Source organism: Cordyceps militaris, assembly GCF_000225605.1.
Source record: "Cordyceps militaris CM01 unplaced genomic scaffold CCM_S00003, whole genome shotgun sequence".
NCBI classification, from domain to species: Eukaryota; Fungi; Ascomycota; class Sordariomycetes; order Hypocreales; family Cordycipitaceae; genus Cordyceps; species Cordyceps militaris.
In genome coordinates, this window is record NW_006271971.1 from 3,698,575 (window position 1) to 3,717,077 (window position 18,503).

General features: G+C 54.0%; 6 protein-coding genes across 6 annotated transcripts; 5 read left to right on the plus strand and 1 right to left on the minus strand.

Annotated features, from left to right (window-relative positions):
• Positions 1-618: 618 nt before the first annotated feature.
• CCM_04766 (Myb-like DNA-binding protein, putative) lies at positions 619-6,596 on the plus strand (the record flags this gene model as incomplete). The annotated part of the gene is made up of 3 exons (XM_006669912.1): positions 619-692; positions 781-4,543; positions 4,605-6,596. The coding sequence occupies 3 exons, from the start codon at positions 619-621 to the stop codon at positions 6,594-6,596; spliced, it is 5,829 nt and encodes a 1,942-aa protein (XP_006669975.1).
• A 672-nt stretch (positions 6,597-7,268) lies between these two features.
• On the plus strand, positions 7,269-7,764 carry CCM_04767 (DASH complex subunit DAD1, putative; the record flags this gene model as incomplete). Its single annotated transcript, XM_006669913.1, has 3 exons — positions 7,269-7,364; positions 7,448-7,510; positions 7,573-7,764. The coding sequence occupies 3 exons, from the start codon at positions 7,269-7,271 to the stop codon at positions 7,762-7,764; spliced, it is 351 nt and encodes a 116-aa protein (XP_006669976.1).
• Positions 7,765-8,585: 821 nt separating this feature from the next.
• Positions 8,586-9,560, minus strand: CCM_04768 (Rho GTPase Rho4, putative; the record flags this gene model as incomplete). Its single annotated transcript, XM_006669914.1, has 3 exons — positions 8,586-8,942; positions 9,001-9,204; positions 9,309-9,560. 3 exons carry the CDS (start codon positions 9,558-9,560, stop codon positions 8,586-8,588), a joined length of 813 nt encoding a protein of 270 aa, XP_006669977.1.
• Positions 9,561-10,556: 996 nt separating this feature from the next.
• On the plus strand, positions 10,557-11,423 carry CCM_04769 (BTB/POZ fold domain containing protein; the record flags this gene model as incomplete). The annotated part of the gene is made up of 2 exons (XM_006669915.1): positions 10,557-10,721; positions 10,782-11,423. 2 exons carry the CDS (start codon positions 10,557-10,559, stop codon positions 11,421-11,423), a joined length of 807 nt encoding a protein of 268 aa, XP_006669978.1.
• Positions 11,424-11,862: 439 nt separating this feature from the next.
• Positions 11,863-12,525, plus strand: CCM_04770 (transcriptional elongation regulator (Elongin C), putative; the record flags this gene model as incomplete). Its single annotated transcript, XM_006669916.1, has 4 exons — positions 11,863-11,986; positions 12,070-12,149; positions 12,248-12,280; positions 12,322-12,525. 4 exons carry the CDS (start codon positions 11,863-11,865, stop codon positions 12,523-12,525), a joined length of 441 nt encoding a protein of 146 aa, XP_006669979.1.
• A 1,679-nt stretch (positions 12,526-14,204) lies between these two features.
• On the plus strand, positions 14,205-17,757 carry CCM_04771 (TAM domain methyltransferase, putative; the record flags this gene model as incomplete). The annotated part of the gene is made up of 13 exons (XM_006669917.1): positions 14,205-14,228; positions 14,294-14,377; positions 14,412-14,488; positions 14,979-15,105; positions 15,309-15,526; positions 15,594-15,664; positions 15,741-15,763; positions 15,837-15,855; positions 15,931-16,050; positions 16,200-16,812; positions 16,929-17,088; positions 17,429-17,534; positions 17,570-17,757. The coding sequence occupies 13 exons, from the start codon at positions 14,205-14,207 to the stop codon at positions 17,755-17,757; spliced, it is 1,830 nt and encodes a 609-aa protein (XP_006669980.1).
• Between the last annotated feature and the right edge of the window lie 746 nt (positions 17,758-18,503).

The following is an 18,503-nucleotide window of genomic DNA, read 5'->3' on the forward strand; positions in this document are numbered from 1 at the left end:
TTCTACGGATACAGGTTTTCGTTCTTGTCAGAAATAGCGCCCAGCTTCCTGGCTTCCTGTAGACACCTGCTGCTGATGAGGCGTTCCGGAGCCACCTGGTGTCTGGCATCTGGCCGAGGCCCTGGCCCTGGGTGACTTTGGCTAGGTACAAATTACATGTATCTAGCATGTAGGCTAGTGTGGCGCACCATATTATTTTCAAGTTGCCTGCCCCCCGGGGGTGGAACCTCCGTGCATCCATCCTTTAATCCCTTCAACTATCTTTCTGTCCGACTCCCATCACCACTACCACAGATACCTACCCCGTTTCCTGCAGCTGCGCGCCGAGCCCTGTTGCTGTACGTCTGCGTCTATATAGACGACAGTATCTCATATTGTACATCGTGCGCTCGGCAACACGCGCTGCCCCCCCGCCGCTCTCCTCTTGCGTGCCCTTGTGCGCATCGAGTCAAATCTGTGCGATCCGATCGCCAGGAGACTACCAACAGATACACGTATTCGCCACCCAACGCCCGCCAACCGCCATCTACGCGTCTCTTCCTCGACCCTTTGCTGTTTGTATGAATGGAACCATAATTTTATCGCGCCAAGCAGCGACGCAGAGGCCTGCTCTTGAGCATGTATGCATTCGTCACTCCACTACCCCTACTAGCCGCCGCCTGTCGTGAGGCCATCGTGACCTCGCCTGCGACGTGACATTCGTCGTCGCCCGCCTAGCCTCGGCCTGTTACCTCCTAATATATGGCTGACTTTCTTTTCCAGGGCTTCTAGATATTCCAGATACGATCCGGACCGGCGGTCGCGTTCACCTAGAGATCGCTCTCCGGATCGCTTCGACCGTGGACCGCCATATGACCAGGATAGACGCCGGTCATCCGCTGAATCAAGAGGAAACCCCGGTGGCTTCCCTCCGAACCGTGACGGATTTGGAGACTCGATACGCCGAGACCCGCCTCGCGGCCCCAAGGCTCTCATCGACATGCCCAATGGCCCCCGTGGAGGCTTCGGAGGAGATTTTCGCGGCGGGCGCGGTCGAGGCAGGGGACGACCCTGGCAGGCTCGTGATGACAGCAGAGAACGCGGTAGAGAAAGGGACAATGATTTTCGTGAACGCTATCGCGACGAGCGTAGTCGCGACAGAGAGCGCGACCGCGACAGAGACAGAGACTGGCGCGACCGCGATTTTGCCCGCAGGCGCTCTCCCATTGGACGACCCAGATCACCCAACCGAGACTTTCGAGATCGTGATCGCGATGCACCACCGCTCCTAGACGTCGAACGACCCCGTCGTGGCTCTCGCGATGCTGGACCCCTTTCGGCTGGGTCTACTGCATCTGACCCGCCCTTTGGCGGACCTTCTTTTGCTCGCGGAGGCAGCTTCATGAGAGGACGTGGAAGAGGAGGGAGAGGTGATTGGGGCCCGGAACGAGGTAGAGGCCGCACACCCTACGACGACCGCAATGATCGCTATCCTAGAAGCCGGTCTCAGGAGGGCCGCTGGGGTCGGGACCGCGAAGATAGAGACAGAGGAGACCGCTATCCCGAAGATGGCCGCCGAGATATTCGCGATGATCGGGAGAGGCCCGATAGAGATCATCTCCGTGGCAAACCAGATTCCCGCACGCCCAATCCTGCAGAGTCAACCCCGCAACCCCGCGACATTTCTCCTCCGCCCGTCGCACCATCCGCCCCGGCGTTTGGCTCCGTGCCAAATAGAGGATCGATATCCGTGGACGGCACCATCAAGCCACCCTCTATGCCTCGAGCGCACACCGATCGCCCACCCTCCTCGGGCCATTTGGGGCCAGAGAGCCCTTCCCTGAGCTTGCGGGGTCCCCCTCAAGGCCCGAGTCGACATTTCAGCAGAAGAATACCTGACTCTCCTAAGGCTATGCGATCTCAAACTTTTGCCTATGGAGGCGACTATCCAGAGCAGCGACGCCCCCGTAGCAGCGGGGCAAATTCGGATTCTGTCACTGGCACGGATAATCGATCGCGGTCTAATTACAGCGCCGAACCAGGCGAGATTGTTAAAAACGAGAATGAGATGCAAGACTCCAGACAGTCGGCTGCTGATCTCGACGAAGGCGAGCTTCCTCAAGACGAAAAGCTATCTAGTCAGAAGAAACTTGACACCAAGCCTGTTTCACCAAAGCGACGCTTTAGGCGCAAGCGACCTGCCGTTAATGTTGTTCGATTCTCACTCCCCCCAAAGACCTCAAAAGACGACGATTCCGAATCTGACGATGACGAAGACATGGCCGACTACTTCGACATGGAGATCAGTAAAACCGAATTTGAGTTGAGCAAGCTCCAAAAGCCAGGGTTGCCACTCGAAGTTCTTTCGCGCTATGCCTCGCTGTCCCACGGATCCATGGTCAAAATACTGAATGATGGTGAAGGGCTGACGGATATGCTCGGCGAACCACCAACAGGCGTTACGATCGCCGCCGCAACTAAGGAAGAAGAGACGGTGCGCAGACCAATCAGGGAAGAAGCTGCTGTAACAGAGCCTGCGACCAAGCCGGAAGAGGACATTTCTGCCGTCACTGATGTTCTGGTAGCGACCAAAATTGAGGACACACCTATTTCTCCGGTGGCCGAAGTCCCGGAGACTGAGAGCAAAACGAGCGAGATGAATCTGGATCCAGAGCCGGAGCCAGAACCGGAGCCCGAGAAGGAGCCCGAGAAGGAGCCCGGGAAGGAGCCGGAGCCGGAGTCAAAGCCGGAACCCGCGCCGGAGCCCGCGCCGGAACCGATACCGGAGCTTGAGCAGCCAGCCACCGTAGTGCCGCCGGTTTCTGAAACCGACAAAGTAACCGAGGAACCTGAACCCGAACCCGTGGCTGAAGTGAACGGAAGTCTACAAATTACGGAACTGGAACTCGAAGAGTCCAATGTACTTGAGGCTCTTGTGCCCATGGAAATCACCGAGACCGAATCCAAGGTCCCAAGCACGCCTTCTCAAGTTGAGGACGATGAGACAGAATCCGAGGACGACACGTATTTGGATATCAGTGCTGTTCGAGAATACATGGTCACTCCACCACCCGAGAGCTTGCCAAACTTCGCAACAAAACCCTGGGATAAGGATACTGACTTTCTGGCAACTCTTGACGCTGACCCCGAGATCAATAACTATGTAGCGCAGCACATGAGCAAGGTCCATCTGGATCGGGATCAAGAACAGAATGAGCAGCGCGAGCTGTACGCGGATAATTATATGCGCTATCTCGAGTTCACGACCTCGAGTGACCCGGTTGCTGTGAAGAGCCGAGATAAATTCTCCGTCACGATTCCCGTCCCGGAACCTACAGCTGCTTCGACGCCTGAACCAAAGCCCGAAGGTCGGACCTCGGGCCGCCGTTTCGCCTCTGAACGTGATCTTGAGCGAGTTCTTCAAGCCTCCATGCGTGAAGATGAAGAGCGAAAGGAGCGAGAGCTTCGAATACAAAAAGAGAAGTATCGCAGCGAGAAAGAAGCCGATATTCCTAGCATGTACTGGGACGCAGACGAACGCCAGAGTGTACAGTACTGGGACCAGTCGGGATTCGTATCACAAGACAGGCTTGTTTCTGCCTGGCAAGTTCTTGCGCCTGTCAACAATTTTACGAAGGAGGAAGGGGAACTCTTCGAGAAGCGATATTTGGAGCACCCCAAGCAATGGGGTAAAATCGCGGAAGTCATTCCCAACCGTGACTTTGGTGCATGTATCCAATATTATTACCTTATGAAGAAGGATCTCAATCTCAAGGAGAAGCTGAAGAAGCAGCCCAAGAGACGCAAGAAGGGCCGAGGCAAGCAGCGATCTAGTGCGCTGATGTCTGAGCTTGGCAATGCCGATCCAGAAACGGAAGACAATCAGGAAACTGGCGAGAATGGTGAGAGGCGGCGCCCGAGACGCGCTGCTGCCCCTACATGGGGCTTTGAACAGCCTCCCATTGACCCTGATACTTCTACGCCTGCCTCAACGCCTGGTCGGCGTGGCCGAGGTGAGCCGGGAGAGAAGGCAGATGGCAGGAGGCGAGGCAGAAAGTCAGCCAAGGAGAAGGAGAAGGAAAAGGAGGCGAAAGAAAAGAAGGCGAACCAGTCGTTGTCTGCCGCGTCCACTCCTGGACCAAGCAAGGGACGACCGCGATCGTCTTCACGTATACCCGAAGGTCCTGCACCCACGCCCAACGAAGTGCAACCTACCATACCCAACTTTGAGCAGTCTATCCCATCTGGCATTCAGCCACCGTTCTCTGTCCATTCGCAGCCGATGACTGGTATTGAGCGACAACAGACACCTGTGGCCCCCCCTCCAATAGCGGATGTGATATTGGCGCCGTCTCTTCGGCCAGAGCCGCCACCACCACCACCACCTCAACCAGCCATGGCAACTTTCAACTTGTCACAGTCCAGCCAGGATCGTAAGGCGGCTACGCAAGCATCTAGTTACTGGAGTGTATCCGAATCTAACGACTTTCCTCTGCTGCTCGCGGCATTTGGATCTGACTGGACCGGCATAGCAAACCACATGGGGTCGAAAACGGCAGTTATGGTAAGCTGAGGATTCGGGAAGCGATGACAGGAGGGGGGAAATAGCTGACATTTGGGCACAGGTAAAAAACTATTTTGTTCGCCAAAAGGACCAGACAAAACCCGAACTGGAAGCGATTGTGTCCGAGGCAGACGCGAAGCGCATGCGAGGTGAGAAGCGACCTGATCCACCAATGCCCACGACTGGTGGCCGTGGAAGGCGGTACGATGTACTGCCACCTGCACCTGGCCGCCCTGGACCCTTTGGTGTTCCACAAGGAATGGAAATGCACAGCGAGCCGCCGCCGCCACCCAAGCAGGATCCTGGGCAGCCAGGCCGGGCGCCGGGATATCCCGCCTACGCAGTTCCCATTGCAAAGGCGCCTGCACAGGGTCTTGGGCCGCCTGCAGGGCAGGGACAGCCCGTCGGCGCCCAAGCCGCGCCACCGCCAGTTGGCCCGCCACTCTCTCCTTCCCGCACTGGACGTGGACCCCCGCCTGCTTTTGGCTTTCCTGATCGTGAGCGAGATGTTCGCGGACCCCTGGCACCAAAAGGACCGGTCGCTGGTAGTCCAGACATACGAGATCAACGAGTTTTGCACGAGCGCCAGAAACCCGACATTGCACTGCGCGAGATGCGCGACCGAGAACGAGAGCGGGATCTCGGTCGTCCGCCTATGCACGTGAAGCAGGAGGAGATGCCACCCCAACATGGTGGCTACGAGCCGTTTGGCCATCGCCAACAGCCGAGCTTGGAACAGGTCAGACCCAATCCGCTGTCACTCGGCCGGCCAGCAACGACAGAGCCTCCACGCAACTATGGTCAGGGACCACAACCTGGCCGAGGACTTCTTGGCGATCCTGGCCCTAGCCACTCGCCTCCAATGTCGAGGCCAATGTCGACCATGGGCTCGCGACCACCCTCTGGGGAGCTCTACCCTACCCATCCCTCCCATCCCTCCCATCCCTCCCATCCTTCCCATCCTCCACAGTCGCGCACTCCCGTCCCTGGTAGTGGTTTAGCGAAGCCCCCCGAGCCACGTAAGACGTCCAGCATTATGTCTCTGCTGAACGACGACCCTCCGCCCGCACCAAAGCGAGTCAACGAAGTTGTTACCCGGGCTGTCGCAACGCCGCCGCCACAGTCCATGTCACGTCCGGCCTCCGCACAACAGCAGTCTGCTGCATCTCTGCGTCGTGAACCAGAACAGGTGTACCATGGATATGGCCGCAACCCCCCTCCTTCAGCAGCTCCTGCAGGTATGCCATCACTCAAACCTTCGCAACCTCCGCCGATGCAAGGATCGCGGATGACCATGGATGCCCAATCCGAGCGTGATTACTACCGACCACATGGATATCCGTCTGTGCCGCAGAATACCGCTACCAACTCACCGCCGACGGCTCCCCATCGATATGCTCCTCCACACTCGCAGGCATACCAGCCTCAGCCTGTCTACCCGAACCAGTACAGCTCTGCGCCGCCCCCGCACGCAGCCTCGCCGCCTCCTCAGTATGCTGGCCATGCGGCGCCGAGGGGCAGAGACCACGGCCCTCCACCGCCGCAGAATGTGCGCGACTCGGGCTGGCCCACACATCAGCAGCCTCCTAGCAATGCCTGGCAGCAGTCCCCCGGTCCTAAGACGTCACAGGGACCGCCGCCACCACAGTCATGGTCACCGACACCGCAGGGGCAGCCGCCCCCTCACCCGCACGCCGTCAGAGACGAACGAGGATACGCCGCGCAAGCGATGCAAAGCCGCTACGCGCCGCCGCCGGCAACAACAAGGCCGCCCGATCCAGGTCCACCACAAGCGCCATACAATCGCTACTCGGCAACGCCCGTGCCTCGCGACCCGCGCGAGATGCCCGGCCGGAGCTACACGCCTGGAAGCTACGATACTAGAGGGCCGCCGCCTCCCGGTCCTGGAGGATACCCAGCGCCGGACCCGCGGGATCAACGAGATCCGCGAGATCAACGAGATCCGCGAGACCAGCGAGATCCACGGGACATGATGTCGAGAGGGTTGCGACCGCAAGAGTATGATCGACGCCAGGATCAGTATAGACGATGATGGGGAGGGTTCTTTCATGTTTATCTTTTTTGTTTTTGGTGTTTCAAAGTCTTTGCTTTAATGATATAGGACCAAGAAAATGAAAACGGGAAAGGGGCTTGCAACAACCCCATTTACATTCTTGTTGGATATCAATTGTTTCGGGGATGTATACATAGTTATTTTTGGGGGGGAGGGGTCTTTTGCACAATGGTGCTAGGCGCAGCTCTGGGGTTTAGTCCAAGATGAAATTCATTGCTATTATTCTGCCATATTAGCTTAATGATGCCCTCGTAATATTGTCTTTTGCATTGCTGCCTTGCCCTTGTTCTGCGACTGGTGATGGAGCGAGTATCGTCCGTCCGTGCTAGTACGATAACAGCAAACGAGGAACAAGTCAACAGCAAAGGTTCGCATGTCCTTTTGAAGTACAGCAATGTAGAAGGCGAACCCGATTTTAATATATATCGCGCTCGGGAAGTGATGATCTGAAAATTATGGCTTTCTCTCCAGCGAGAGCGTTGTGGGTCGTGGTGCCCCCTCTACGCGACGCGACTGGTGACGACGGATCGAAATCCAACGTCTACAACAGCCCGCCATCTGGAGTCGCAGAACTCGTCATTAACTCTTCGAAAAAAAAGAAGAGAACAGCAACCTACAAAGGTCTTCAAGAAAAGGAAAGACTAGAATAGCATGGCTTCGAGTCACCGCGGCGCGTCCGTGGGGCCGTCCCGCGACAAGTCGTACTTTGAGCAGCAGCGTGAAGCTTTCCTCGGCGACATTGCCCTGGTACGTATCCGTCTCTCTCCCCGGTTTCCCCCTTCCAAGATTCCAGCCAAGCTAATGATTTTTTTTTTCTTTCCAAATGGCAGAGCTTCGAGCAAGTCCTCGGCAACATTAATAAGCTAAACCGGTCGCTGGAATCCATAATTGCGGTACGTTGGACAATTGAAAATGAAGCGTTGCATGGGCAGGATTGCTGAACAGGGCACGTTAGGTGGGCAACGAGTTCTCGTCGGTGGAGACGCTGTGGTCGCAGTTTGAAAATGTCATGGGCAAGGACGAGACGGCGGAGAAGCAGGCCGAACACGAAGAGGAGGCGGAGGAGCAGCAGCAGCAACGGCAAGCATCGGGGTCCGGATCGAGGGGGGTGAAGCGCGAGGCGCAAAGCGATGTGGAGGAGTCGTAGACGATATCCAAGGACATTGTATGTGTATATAGTGTCTCCAGGAGAGCACAAGTTTGATGATATGACGAATAATTACGTTTACGGCTCATCCACACTGCTGAAGTGGATGGGTACATTCACAGACGCGATCATTCGGGTGTATGACGTTCTATTTGAGCTGCCATGAGCCTTCCGGAGTGTGCAGCGGCGCATCAGAGAGGGAGGAAGTATCTAGGCGATTCTATGTATACATGAAATAATGACAGATCAAGGATGAAGGCAGGAAACACATGCAATAATAAAACAACTTGTTCAACAATCTGAGAAAAGGGGGGAAGACTGACATTCAGTATATGCTAGCAGAAAACACAGTCATGCACACACACATAAACACAACAACTTGAAAAGCAGCCTGCGCATTCTCTTTTGCAAACCCGTCAAAGAAACATTCCAGCCTGTTTCGTTTCCCTCCCCTTCTCGCCAGCACAACTCTCTTTGCCCGCTGCCGTATGATGCCATAAAATAACAAGAAAAAAAAAGTAAGTAACCCAAAAGTACCAGAAGTTTTCATACCAGAAGAGGAAAGGAAAGGATAAACAAGAAAGAAAGCAAGCAGATGATAAATAGAAGAAAAAAAGAGAAAAGCTGTTCAAAGGGGATTCATTCATTACAAGACAAGAGCATTGTTCATCAGCTTGTACAAAGACTCATCACAGACGCTGGCGACGAGATTCCATCGTGAAAAGGGGAAAGGAAAAAACCCAAAAGTGTCCCCGACACATATGCGTTCTTGGCAAAAGTTGATTCTTTGTATTACCTTTTCTTCGTTTCTCGTTTTTCGTTTAGAGGAATTGGCACTTTCTCTTCTTCTTCTTAGCCTTGAGAGGCGGCAGCGGCTTACCATCGGCGTTGGCGGCGTGGGCGGCGGCCGCCGACTCGACGTTTCTGCGGTCATTGGCGACAATGGTGAGGATGGCGCGCTCAAATATCTCGTCGACGCCGAGCATCTCTTTGCTGCTGCACTCCATGTACTGCGCGTCCATCTTGCGGGCGACGGCCAGGCCCTGCTCCGAGGTAACGGGCGTCAGGCCCTGCGTCTTGAGCATGTCGATGCACGTGCGCTTGTAGCGGAGGTCTGACTTGAGGCCGACGAGGATGAGCGGCGTATAGGGGCAGAAGTGCAGAACTTCAGGATACCACTGAGAAACGCGGGTATTGGTTAGTTGCAATGCGCCATGGAGGAGGCGGAAGGCATACCTTGTCGAGCACATTGTCGAGCGAGTTGGGGCAGTCAATTGCAAAGCACACAAAGATCAGATCCGTCTCTGGATAGGAAAGCGGGCGAAGGCGGTCGTATTCCTCCTGTCCGGCCGTGTCCCACAGAGCCAGCTCTACGGTCTTGCCAGAAGGCGGGTGGATGGGGTAGGTGATGTAGTTTTCGAAGACGGTAGGGACGTATTTCTATCGGATACAGGGTCAGCGATCATGGTTCGCGCAAAAGTCGCTCGTCGCGACTTTGCGCCCGGCCGGGCACAGCTCGTCTCTTTCGATTTGCCTCTTCGTACCTCGGGAAAGTAGCCCTGGCTGTAGCTAATGAGCAGACAGGTCTTGCCGCAGCCGCCGTCGCCCACCACGACAATCTTCTTAGAGTAGGTGGGCGGCTCGGTAACGTGCGTCGCGGCCGACTCGCGGCCCGAGGCGGAGCTCATAGTAGTGCTCACAGTACCGTCGCTCGTTCTTGTGCGCTGGTTGCGGCGCGGCTGGTCGTAATTGGCCTGGGCGTAGTATGAACTGCGGTATTGCTGCTGCGACGCCATTGTTGTTTTGTGTGTGTACGAATTAAAGGAAAAATCGAAGTCGCCGTCAGCGCGGAATGTGTGACGTCTGATCCCGGTGCGATCTCGCTTCCTCTTTGCGACGGGTCTTGTCCAAAGTGACCGAGGGGCTCTTTTTCCTGTCCAACGTTGTCCAGGTGATTTCAGACTTGTTCCGTTTGTTCGGCGCCCGGCGTTTCTGTGAAACACTGTTGCGGGATACGATTCTGGCAAGGTAAATTGACGTCGTGCAAGATACAAGCTGTAGATGCTATATTCAGGTGCCAGAAAAATATAGTCAGTGAAGCAAAAGAAAGTGTATGTTGTGAGGAAGGAGGATGAATGTCCAAGCTCGAGTGGGCAGCTTTCTTTCTGGTGGGCTGGTGCTGGGTTGCGTGTGGTGCTGGCGGCCCAAAGTCAACATGTTGGCTGGGCAACGGAGGGGCGCTCTGGGGACTGGTCTTGCTCAAACACGAGTTGTCGCGGGGCTGGCCACTGCAGAATAAAGTGCAGTTTATTATTAGCAACGAGAAGAGGGGCTGGGATCGATGAGAATGGAGGATTAAGTGGTGTCTCGGAGTTTTATCTGGGCTGCTGCTGTTTACGTGGAGGCCAGATACAGATTTTGCAAGATATGGATGGATGCTGTGCGCCGGCTCCAGCGAAATGACAAAACGGCCTTGAGCAGCAAATGCCGCAGTATACCACCAAAATATTGAGTTGAGAAGTGACAAGATATAAAATCACATACAATAAATATTGGTATAAAGTCGAGCAGCTCATAATTGTCGGATAATGTCGGGCAAAGTTGTGCTTGTTGTTGCCAGCTGGCACCATCCCTCCGTTTGCCGCCGTTTGCCGCCGTTTAACACTCGTCTCTGGCCGTTCACATTTTTGCGCCGGGAAAGATATACTCGTATCATATTCAGCTTTCACGATTTTCTTCAGCTTCCCCGATTTCCCTCACAATCAGTCATCTCATCGCCTAGGTTGCCCAAGATGGCCGATTCCCATTCCAGCGGCATCCTAGAGAAAATGAGCAGTGGTAATCTCTTCAGTGATTTGACTTTTATCTGCCGCTGGAAGTTTTTTCCTGTCCACAAAGTTGTTGCTTGTGCTCAATCTGATGTTTTGATGACCACCGTTCAAAAAGCCGAAGCCATCGTATGCTTGCAAACTTTCTCGCAATGTGATTCCGCCAGACTCACTAACCCAGGGCATCAGAATCAGAAATCAGGTAGCACCGCGATTGACATGAGCAACTTCGAGCCACAGACTGTCGAGATGTTTATCAAGTTTCTATATACTGGAGACTATGCTAGTACCAAGAAAAACAAGCCGTTCGATCCGTCAGAACCCGCGCCTAACATACTTCGTGAGATGGTCAACCACATCCATTGCCACCAAATTGCATCGCACTACCAGGTCTACAACATGAAAAAATTTTCGAATTTGAATCTCAGAAATCTTCTACAAACACACTCATATAGTAGCGGATTGGTATCGGCCTTACCATCTGCCGTTAAGATCGCGGATTCCCTGGACGTCGAGCTTGAAATCCAGGACGCGCTGGCGGCTTCCTTTGGTCGCCACATTGACAAGCTAACCGACGACAAGAAACTCAATGTAATCCGCAATATGCCAGGTTTTTCTACACTTGTATTGGCGCATTGCGGTCGCAATCTCGCATTGCTAAAAGATCAAAATGCGGAACTCGAGAAACGGGCGCAAGAAAGGGCGAAAAATGGCGTTAAGAGGCCAACAAACATGCGCGAAGCTATACAATGGACCAAATACAGGAACCGTGTTGCGAGGGAACGCAGGCATAGTTCCAGGTCTAAATCTTCCCCGCAAACGACGAAGTAACTTATCGACTTTGTCTACACGAGCAAAACTTGAGAACTATGACACCAAGACAGGGTAGGGACACGGACAGAGACAGAGGACAAGGTCCCTCTTCCGGGTGAGGTGCTTCATTTGCGTGAGCTACAGTGCAATACATGCCGAATTTTCTGATTATGATTTTTGATTGCAGATCACATTGCTGCGAGTAAGATGACTCTGGATGAAATTAACGTGGCATTGCACATACAAATAGTTACCGCTCCAACCTTGAAGTCGAGCCGATGACACCACAGCCAAATCAGATGGCTCGGGTGGTCCGTGCACAGGCACTAAAAATTCACACCAAAAATAATTTCGACCCCTTCTCACGCGTGCATTTTTGCTCTCTCCATCATCACACCTGCACAGCTCCCCAACGTCTTCGACGCCATTGCCGCTGCACCCAACCCATCGGCCCAGCATGGCGACGATACAGACTCCTAGCAAGTACGTCACTCTGGTTTCGGGTGACGGCTTTGAGTTTGTGGTGCTGCGCGAGGCAACCATGATCAGCCCCATCATCAAGGGCATGCTCGAGCCAAGAAGTGCGTGAAACGAACATGGACAATTCCTCGGGTGGTTCAAGTGGCCACCCTGCCCATACATGGATCCGCCGTTGCCTGTATAGAAAATGCTTACCAGGAACCAATGCGCTGCAGGCCAATTCGCCGAGGCCAAAGAAGCAAGGTGTATTTTCCAAGAGATGAGGTAAGCCCTATATGTGATGCAACAATGCGCTACCTACGAACTGGTGGGGAAGGAATGACGATATAGGCGCTGGATTGCCGAGCTTTATTCCCTGACAGAACCGCCACGTTATTGACGGCGGCTGGTTCTGCGTGAATTCTCAACTACACTTGAACCGACTCCTTTCTCGCAGTCTATATTTGCGTCGTCTCTAGAGATCAACTGCGTGGAGCTAACCTGGTCCGCCAACAGTGCCGTGGTCCTCGACAAGGTGGTTGAGTACTTCCACTACTGGTACCGATACCGCAACAGCGAAGACGTGCCCGATATGGATATTCCCGTCGAGATTTGCCTCGAGGTGCTTGCCGCAGCAGACTACCTGGGCATGGACCAGTAAGCGCGCCAACTCGGTCTTCAGATTGACCGGACTCTAACGCGATCGATGTGGCAGGGGCAAGATGAACAAGTGATATTTCTTTTATACGGTAGGCGTTTGCTGGGTATGACAATCTGCATTCGGCGTTTTGGTGATTTCAACCTGGCACATGCCAGAAGAGTAACAGGCTCATGGGATGGAGTAATATGATGGTATGGAGTAATATGGATGACGCATCTTTTCGCGACAGAGGGTATGGGAATGTGACGAGGCGCCCGAGGATACATGGCTATGTGACTGTACCATTTCAGCATCTGTTCTACTCTTCAGCTCCCCGTGGGTAGAACGTCTATTTGAGATGGAAGATTGAAACATCCCGCTCACTCTGTGTAGCTCAGTTGTGCATTGAGTGTTCACTTTTTCTGCTGGGAGACATAGTTTGCTTTTTTCTTTGCTTTTTTTTTCTTTTCGTTCTCTGCCGTGTGTGCTGTGTTATGTACTGTTGTCTCTGGGTATTTGCTTTCGGAACACTCCCACGGAACGGGACGTAAGAGGAACCGAGGTGGCGATGCAACATGGTCCACCACAAGTCTGTACGGCGATGGCATTAACAAAGGGTTTACAGGGCAACGACTCGTCATATTGTCTACGCTGCGTAAAGTTGGCAGCTGGGGATCTAGAGAGGGCCCGAGGAGGACATTCTAGAGTCAGAAGCCTGGGGTGATTATTCACTAGGCTCTCGGCGATGTTGTGAGCGGCGATTGGGGCTTTGGGCTGTGGATACAAATGATACCAATGACTAGAAACGAGGCTTTTATCGTCTGTGCGAGGCTCTCAGCTGCCTGTGCAGAGAGTCAGAAACAGACTATCCGTACTGGGACCGAACGGCAGGGGCTTGGATCGATTGTCGCTCATTGCCATCGTGGATACGGATGTTGCTCGACCTGGTCCTGTCTGGTCATGGTTCAATGTATTTTTGTCAGTATTTCAACCAACAATCCACCCCCACGGATTGTCCGAGATGGAGAAAGTGGCGCTCGCATCTCGGCAGCTAGAGAGCAAGCAGAGTGTTGACCAAGGGTCGCATCGGCGAGTCGATTGTGCTGGATATTGCTTCCAAGTCTGAGTAAGGTTGTTGCATTCCGCATTCCGACAAGACGGTAAACGGTTATGCCAACGATGGACTTGATTCAGGTTCAGACCCAGGCGACGGTCACTGGTCACATAATTAGAAAAATGGACGACGACGGCTGGACTAGCGGCGGTGGTGGTCAGCGCTGGCTGTGCTTGGCATGGGTCTCGGGTGGTGTGCGTAGTTATCTCTCGACTTGTTGTTGACGTTGTTGACCATCCAAATCCGAGGCTGGCTTGCCATGATTTTCCATTTGCCTGCCCCCAACTTCCCAAAGCCCTAGCGACCTAGGTTCTGGGCGGTGGCGTGCATTAGGGCCGGTAGTTGACCTTGACGACAAGGATCAGCAGTAAAAAGAAGGAAATTGGAGACTTCGAAGCACAAGAGCACTCGGCGAGTTTCTGACGGATGTGGAAAAATCCCTTCTTCTTTTCTTCTCGGCTTTGCATCAGAGGGGGGGCCAAATGCAATTGTCAGCACCACCATTTCGTCAGTGGCCCGACTTTTTACTTGTCCTACAGAGTGACTTGCAACAAATAGTGTTTGTTATAAGCTTGGAGAAGCCGGGATGCGCGGAGGAGGAGTGGACGTAGTATTACATGCAGAATTATGGAATCGGATACCCGCTCCTAGACGAATTGGTGCCCCCCTTCAAAGGGCCTCGATACCGCTGCGCGCGCGAAAAACGATGCTGTCATGGTCGTCAGCCCGCGTTCCGATGAGAGCGGTCCCTTGTTTCGTGTGAGAACGCATCGGACTTGGCCCCGGCCGGCAGACAGTGGCCTCTTTCTTCCTCTTCTCGTTTCATTCTCTTTTCGCCGAGGAGATTCATCTAGATGACGACAAATTCTAGTGCTCTACATGGCTTTCTCATAACTAGTCTTTTTCCAACGTTTCTTCTTTCTGCTACTCTATCCTTCGGACGAGTCCCGAATTTCTGGACCAGCTCGGCCCACCCCCCTTCTCCCTTCCCTCCCTTGATTGCCAGACTATACCGTCTTACACCGACACGGCACGGCAGAAACGTACACGAAAGTCTCCCACCATGCGTCTCCGAAACTCGCCGGGCCTACTAGGTCTAGCTCGTTGTAACTAGTTATTGAATCTTGTTCTGTTTTCAGTAGAAGCGCGCGGAGGTTTCCGCCTTTGCGGCCCCATCTCCCGACCAATGTCGTATTGCAGGCCCGAGTCCACGGATGGGGGAACCATGACAGGGGGATAGGGAGGGGCAAGATTACAGCGGATTCACTGAGATAAACTAGAATATGATATAAAATAAAATAAAATAGAAAATACAGTGTGGCGCTAACGAAACCTGGTCTTTGCTCTAATTACGTTCTAGCCTCCACATGGTGCAACGACGCCAACTCTTGAACGTGTGGACGATCCTCTCTCTGCTGCTAATACAGGGCCACATGGGCACCTTTTTCTTGCTCGTGTCAGTGCGAAGACGACTGGAGCGAGCGCCGGTAGGTTCCCCTGCAGTCTCCAGGCCCGTCAGTTCACCGACGATTCGGGTAATAAAACCAGGCCCGGTTCTTCCTTTTCTTTTCTTTTTCTATTCTCTTTTTTCCGTTTCCTTCTTGTCTCACTTATATAAATAATATCCTTGCAGTGAAAGAGCCCTCTCTGTTCCGCCAAACCCTTCCAACTTGGACAAGTTACATCAGAGTTGACTCTACTTGACGGACTTGCTAGCCCATTGATTTACCTTATCCGTTCCGCCAAGTTCCACGAAACCCAAGACACGAGTCGATTGAAAATGGCAACGCCAGAGATTGCGCACACGGACGGGGCCAGGTTGTCTGTCCTTCGAGGCTATGATACCTCGCACCTGGTGGTCGACGAGAAGTGGGTGAAGCAGAAGTCGGGCGAGGTTGAATTCCCCAAGTGAGCAGCTGTCATTCCGTACTCCTTCCAACGGCCGCTAACCACTAGATTTTCCCCACGGTTTCAGATCCAAGGCCATCGCGGAGCAAGAGGCCATTGCCGAAGAGGGACGCACATATCACGGCTACAACGCTGGCTGTAGGTGCTTCCACGCAGACACTGTACAGACACTGTACAACTACAAGTCATCTACTAATCCCATTGTCGCAAACAGCTTACTATCTACCAAATGATCCTGTATGTTTCGACTCGCCAAAAGAAGAAAATCCTCCATTTCTGCTTCGTCTTGACTGACCCCAATTACGTGCAGGCGGAACATGAACGACTGGGTATGTCAGACCTGGGCGGCGCGCCGGGCGGGTCTTTTCAGCGTGGCGTCTACTAACGACTCATTGTCTCGGTAGATCATCAACACCGCATGGTCCGCCTCATCCAGCAGGGCAAGCTGGGTCTAGCACCTGTGCAAAACCCCAAGAATGTCATTGACGTTTGCACCGGCACGGGCATCTGGGCCACTGAATATGGTGAGTGATGAATGCTCCTGCGGCTGCTTCTTCCTACCCACGCCCGTGTGTGGAATAGCAAACGCACAATCCCATTGTTTCCTCGTCCATTCTCCTGCTTCCCGGCCGTCGTCCCATCTTGACCCAGAAGCTGACCGGTCGCAATGCAGCCAGCGAACATCCCGACTGCACGGTGCTCGGCAGCGACCTGAGCGCCATCCAGCCGCGCGAGGGCGTGCCCAACTGCAGCTTTATCCAGCACGACGTCGAGAAGCAGGACTGGGACTATGGCCGGCAGTTCGACTACGCCTACTTCCGGTACATGGTGACGTGCTTTGACGACATGCCGGCCGTGCTGCGCAAGGCCCGCGACAGCCTGCGCGAGGGCGGCTACCTGGAAATCTTCGACACTCCCATCCAGGCCCTCAGCCTCGACGGCAGCATCGATGGCACCGCCCTCGCCGAATGGGGCGACGTCGGCCGCGCCGCCGGCCGTGCCCTCGGCCGCGACATGGCCAAGCCCCGGCAGTACAAGCGCTGGCTCGAGGAGGCCGGCTTCGTCGACGTCGTCGAGACCATTGTCGCCGCCCCCGTCAACGAGTGGTGCCGCGACGAGCACCAAAAGGAGATTGGCCGCTTCATGTTTCACGACTTTTACGCCCTCATCGGCGGCCTCAAGAAGCTCGTCCTCGCCGCCGGCTACTCCTCGGACGCCGCAGATGACTTTTTGCGCCGCGTCCGCGCGACGATTGAGGACCCCAATGTGCACGCCTATTACGAGAAGTGAGTTTTTTTTTCTTTTGTGTACCTTCATGTGGAAACGTTCCACCACACTTCGTTGTGCCAGCCCAGACTCGGAAGCGAACTAAGACTAACCGTTGCGCCCTTCTCTCGTCTAGATACATCGTCTACGGCCGGAAGCCCCGCGCCGATGAAGTGCCCGCCACGCTTCTCACAGGGGAAGCCCAAAAGGAGAGCACAGAAGCCGCCGCCGCCGACGAGAAGCCGTCTAGCCTCGGTGGCTTCATCATCTCCTCTCTCGTCATGTGCAGAGACTCTGTGCGGACGTTACTCAGAAACAGACTCGGTTTGGATGTCTAACCGTCCTGCCTGCCCATTTGACGAAATTATCTTACGATAGCGCTGGTATTTTTCTTCTCTCGTACATTTTTTTTTCTATATTATTTGCTTTACAGGACTGCGGCGCGTGGATGGGGTTTACTTTGTTCTAGGCGTTTACAAGGCTACGGACCTGAAAACAAATTCTTGTGCTCACATTCTGCTGATAGTCTATTTCGTTGTCCGCGCGGATACATACTTTCTTCTATCCAATGCAACAAAATCTCCACTAGTTTCTTCGGTTTCGCAGTATAATCAGATGCAAGATCATGCAAGGTAGACTGCGCTACGCTCGGGTGTCAGCACGATTCCTGCTGCGACCTGGCCCGCGCAGGAAGCCATTGTCTCGGAACGCAACAAGCCACCACATGGCGCCACCATGCATGGTATGCATGCTCCCGCCCGGTTGACGAGACGAAAGTTTACCGCGCCGGCCAGCTGTCTGAGCTTGGACGACGTCGCAAAGTGGTGACCTCTTGCGTAGTAGCAACGTGTGCCATTTTCCTCGCTGCATCCACGTTGGCCTGTCACATTTGGCACCACACCCACCCTATCCTGTCTGGTACCAGCATGGCCTCGGAAGGGACTATACAGGAGAGACAGACATGAAACCGGTGAGAGAAGAAGAAAAGAGCGAGCGAGTGAATTGTGCAGGTCATTTATGATTTCGCCTTACATGTGTCAAGATGTTACTATTCGCCAACGAACCACGGCGAAAGCGAAATTGAAATGCGGAGAGTCTGTGTCTCACACAGACAAGCCTTGCGATGTTCCTCGGAGTGATAAGTACCGGACCTGTTCAGCATATCCAAGAGGAATCCCGTAGCTACTCCGGACACATGCTAAGTTGATTTCGCTCGGGATGGGTGGGCGCCGGGTTTGCGCAAAGAGTGTGCCGTGTCGGATGCCCCAGCGCGGAGCTGGTAGCCATTCGCAGGGTTGGACTACTGAGTGTGGCAGTATAGGGCCTTTTGTACAACATGCAACACATACTGTGTTGCGCTGTTCTTCTAAAAAGTCAAGAAGCCAAGAAACAAGAAGATGATGGCGTATGAACAGTGTCTTGTGTTGTGATTGGCAGTCCACCGGCCCTCCTGCCCGTCGTGGTGACTGCGCCCGTTCTCTTCCGGCGTATTCGGCGTGTGTACTCGGCTTGAATTAAGAGTTGACGGAGGAAGCGTCTATTCTCGGTCGATCCGGTGTTGCTCTGCTATTGAGCGGTGATCGACTAGGCTACTGCTATTACATCAAATCGGCACCATAAGACACAGAGAGGTCTGTCGGCCCAGCCGTTGTAGTCACAGAATAAAACCTGGTTACGCCATCGTCCGAGTCTATTTCCATGCTTAGCTATA